The following is a 4,295-nucleotide window of genomic DNA, read 5'->3' on the forward strand; positions in this document are numbered from 1 at the left end:
ATCAAATATTGAGGTATTAGTGATCTAGATAACTTCCTCTTCTTGCCTAGGAATAAATTTTTATTTCTGCCTCCTACATAATGACTCTCAGACATCAAGGATTCATATTGCATATGATTCCACCATTGTTTAAATTCTATGACAGAACAAATGCATATAATATACTTACATACTCAAATGCAAACCACCAAGAGACATAAATAATAAATACTTAAGATTAAAAGTATCTGTTTAATTTTGTTATAATTATTTCCCACCCATGTCTAATCATGGTAATATAAATATGAAAATAATGACATTCCAAACTACCACATTGCAACTTCCCAATATTAGTAATTAACCATCAGTATATGAGAAACACAGTCCAAACTAAGTTCTTTGTATTATTCAACATCAGCAAACTAGAACTGTGCTTCATTTTTACTAATCTATTGGACATCCGCTAAAACTGTTTATTTCCTCAGAGTTATTTTAGCACCACATTCTTCAGTCAGATTGATAGTCTAACATGAAGCCAGAGCTGAGTATCGTTTGTCTATACTATAGATGAATGAATGATAATCAAACCCATGCAAACCATTATAATCGTTACAACATGTATATCATCCAATATAGTTTATCTAGTACTAAAATGTTATAATTGAAATATTTGAGAATAACTAGGTTCAATCCTATACTCCAAAGAGTATTTTACCTACAGTATATATCTGATGTGAATATCAACATAGTGAATTGAAAATACTATGCACAGTATATACTTTAAAAGGCTAACTGCAGAAGAATAAAAATGGCCCTTGATACCTAAGTACTGCAGAGCTTTAAAACCCTAATATAATTTATGGTGAGCAGAAATGGGCAGAGCACTGGGAAGCATGAACTCATGGCCACATTGACATTGACCAGCCAAGTATGTGTTCCATCCTGGAAAGAAAAATACGTCGTTAAGATACAAGAAGTTCCATAAAAAACTACAAAACTGCTCACTAGAATAAGAATACTTTGTGTGGCTTTGGTCTCGTGAAATGACCTAGTAGTTAAGGATCTGTGAACATGCTGGACCTTCTGCTGATGTTTGACCAAGATCAGTACCATGGAGCCACTGGACAGTATCATGAGTCCCAAACAAATAACATCACTGGCAGCTAATATGATTGCATAGCCTCTAGAAGTTTGTTTGAAACGGTTTACTGCTAAACAATACAATAATTGTCTAAATTCAGTAAGATTTCCTTTATTTCTCATATCAGTCACATTTATGATCATTAAGCTATTTACAAGCAGACACAGGAACCAGCACAAGGCCAGAGAAGGACCAATGATTTTGGGAATTCTGGTCTTGAGCTGTGCAGATTTGGAATTGCTGGGGCTAATAGTGATGGCCTGAATGACACTCAACAGACATGTGGATCCAAGGGAAAATCCCCTGGAAAGTCTGTGCAAATAAAAGACAAGTTTACATGCAATCTCATCTGGAAAATATGTATAACCAAAAGCCGACATTGTTTGAGGGATTCCTTTGCAGATAACAACAACTATGTTGCCCCAGGTAAGGTGTTTGATTATTAGGTCTATAGGCCTTGTCTTGATCCCAGAGAAGTCTGCAATGATAAAGCAACAAATCAAGGACGAGTTCCCCAGCATTCCTAGCACAGTCTGGGACAGAAAAAAGATCCCCATGGTCAGGTCTCTGGATGCCATTATCTCACATTATGGAGAGTGTCACGCCTGGACCTTCTCAATGGACGTTAAGGACTCAGATCTTCATTATGCATAAAATATGTTCTGTTAAACACTCGAAATATAATATTTTCTATTACACTTTATTTCTATTCAGATGTTAATATAAAGTACTTCTATAACTTCTTTTTCCAGATTTTAACGATGTATATATATTTATGTCTTTATGTTTGATTATTAACTTTAGTTCCTTGGACTTTGTAGGCAGACCTATTATTATCCCTGGCTTTTTCCAGATGTGTGTGGCAGAGTCTAAAATTGTGTCATCTGGAAAGTCAATGTGTCCTCTTAACCCAGAAAAATCTTCTCTAGAGCCCAAAGTATATGTTTTTAACCAAAAACAGTTCTCAGGCTAAACCGATTACCAATTGTTTGCACAGACTTTAGTCACAGCATTGTAGTTAAAGTAAAGACAAAGTTATCAATATTTTTGCTTGGTGTCAGCGCTTTCTGCAAGGCTGCAAATGAAGTGTGATTTCTAGGTCAAAACAGTCCTGTGAGGGGTTTTCTAATGGTGTAACAAAGTGTTAGTATGGATTTAGGAATTTACAGGTTTCCCACATTCTATTACAGTCAATGAGTGATGTACTGCAATGAAATACATCTTTGACAGAAAATGATTTCCACCAGTTTATATGGAAAAACATTGTTTTTGTCTTTGGTGCTCCTCATAGAAATTTTAAAATACATGTTATTCACTTTGGTGTCCTGGGTCTATTTTTCATACTCCAGTACATTTTGACATATGTTATTAATTTCCAAAATATGCTATTTTCATATATCACATTTAAAGTATAATATATCAAAAGGTATCAATGCTAATCATATGAAAAACTGATCAATTTTATACAATTATGTACTTAATAATTTAAAATGTTCATTCTGTATTGAGATGACAAACATGACAGCTTTATGCATTCAGTAATTTAAGGCAAAATTCTCACTAATAATGTATTTACTATTCTATCATATTTGTCTAAATATAAGACAAATGGAAGATTTTGCGTGTCTACATGCTCAGTAGAAACTACTTTTCTGTGAGACAGAAAACATAAGTGATATATAAATACATTGGTTCAAAGAAGAAGATACTGATCAAAGGCATTTCTGCAAGGTAGAAATCACTGCAGCGCAGATATGAATACTCAGCCCTGAACAAGTGATGCTGAACCTGGCAAGACAAAGAAATCTCATTAGAAGAATTGAAATTTGAATCCAACTCTCTGATTATTCCCATACCTTTATGCTCATAAATTAATAGGAAGTTGTTACTAATTATCTCAATTTCTATGGAAGAAACATAAATAGCTTCCTCTCAGTATGCCACTTAGAACTAGTGTTTCCAAAAAAAAAAAAAACCAAAACAAAAAAAAAAAAAACAAAACAAAAAAACCAAACCCCCAAAAACAAAAAAAACAAACAAAAACTACCAACTTCTGAGGTAACCCAGAGTTTAAGTGGCAGACTGAATTAAACAAGGGGTTATTAGTTTTATGTTCAACTCTTCTGATGACTAAGGTCATATCAGATATTACACCACACTAATTTTGCTAGAAAAAGTGCGTGTGTGTGTGTGTGTGTGTGTGTGTGTGTGTGTGTGTGTGTGTGTGTGTGTTTGGGCATGAATATGTGTTCTCTTAATTATGGTGACAAATATTTGACAAAAAGAAAAAGACTTCACCAACAACTTGGTACTAGTATTTCTATAAAAATTTCAATCACCAAAGTATATCAGGAATAGAAGTTGAGACACAGAAGCCTCTTTTCAGCAGACTCCCTTCACCTGGGAGTATGCAGGACTCTCATAATAAAGATATCCTGTACCACTCAGAAGGTGCAATATTGTGTCCCTAGAAAAGAGAGAGAGAATAGCTCACAGTCTGTATTCAAATAGCTGACTGAAAACTGTCCTGTATTCTGCAAGTCTGAGGGAAGGCATTAAGACTCACCATGGAAAGTATGTGACTCTGTTGTGGCAGATGCTGAATGGGTCCGATACCTTACCTCCCGCAGTCACCCACATGGCATGACATGTTCATATACTGAGAACAGATCTCCTCTGAGGACACATTGATATCAGAAATAGTATTCTTGACCTTGCCCAATGAGGGAATTGACATCATTCTTTTCCCCATCAGAAACTTCAAGGGACTTTCAGTTATTTAACTGCACAGGGATATGGTAAAAATCAGTCAGACTTCTGCTCTCCTGGGGTGTTAGACACAAAGGTGATACAAGGAGCTAGAGCTGAGGGATCAATTCTAAAATACCATAAGAGATGATGACATTGGGAATTCCAGTTGAAAATTTAAAACTCTTCAAGCCAATGACTACAAATGTTACTGAATATACAAACAAAAACCACCAGACTACATGCATGTCCATGATCTGCCACAAAAATGCCATTGTGTTTTGTGTTGTTGTACTGCTATATTTTTTACAGAGAGTAAAACACTAGTTGTTAAAATTTTTTTTATTAGTGCCAAATATAGATTAATTAATGGCACTTTTTTAAAATTTTGTTAAAATAGAGAGAATGTGTTATTCCAATTAAGGAA

General features: G+C 34.7%; 1 protein-coding gene across 1 annotated transcript; it reads right to left on the reverse strand.

Moving 5' to 3' along the window:
* Positions 1-801: 801 nt before the first annotated feature.
* Positions 802-1,698, reverse strand: LOC308439941 (vomeronasal type-1 receptor 4-like; the record flags this gene model as incomplete). The annotated part of the gene is made up of 1 exon (XM_080941885.1): positions 802-1,698. One exon carries the CDS (start codon positions 1,696-1,698, stop codon positions 802-804), a length of 897 nt encoding a protein of 298 aa, XP_080798011.1.
* Between the last annotated feature and the right edge of the window lie 2,597 nt (positions 1,699-4,295).

This window comes from Micromys minutus (genome assembly GCF_963924665.1).
Source record: "Micromys minutus genome assembly, chromosome: 30".
Lineage (NCBI taxonomy): Eukaryota > Metazoa > Chordata > Mammalia > Rodentia > Muridae > Micromys > Micromys minutus.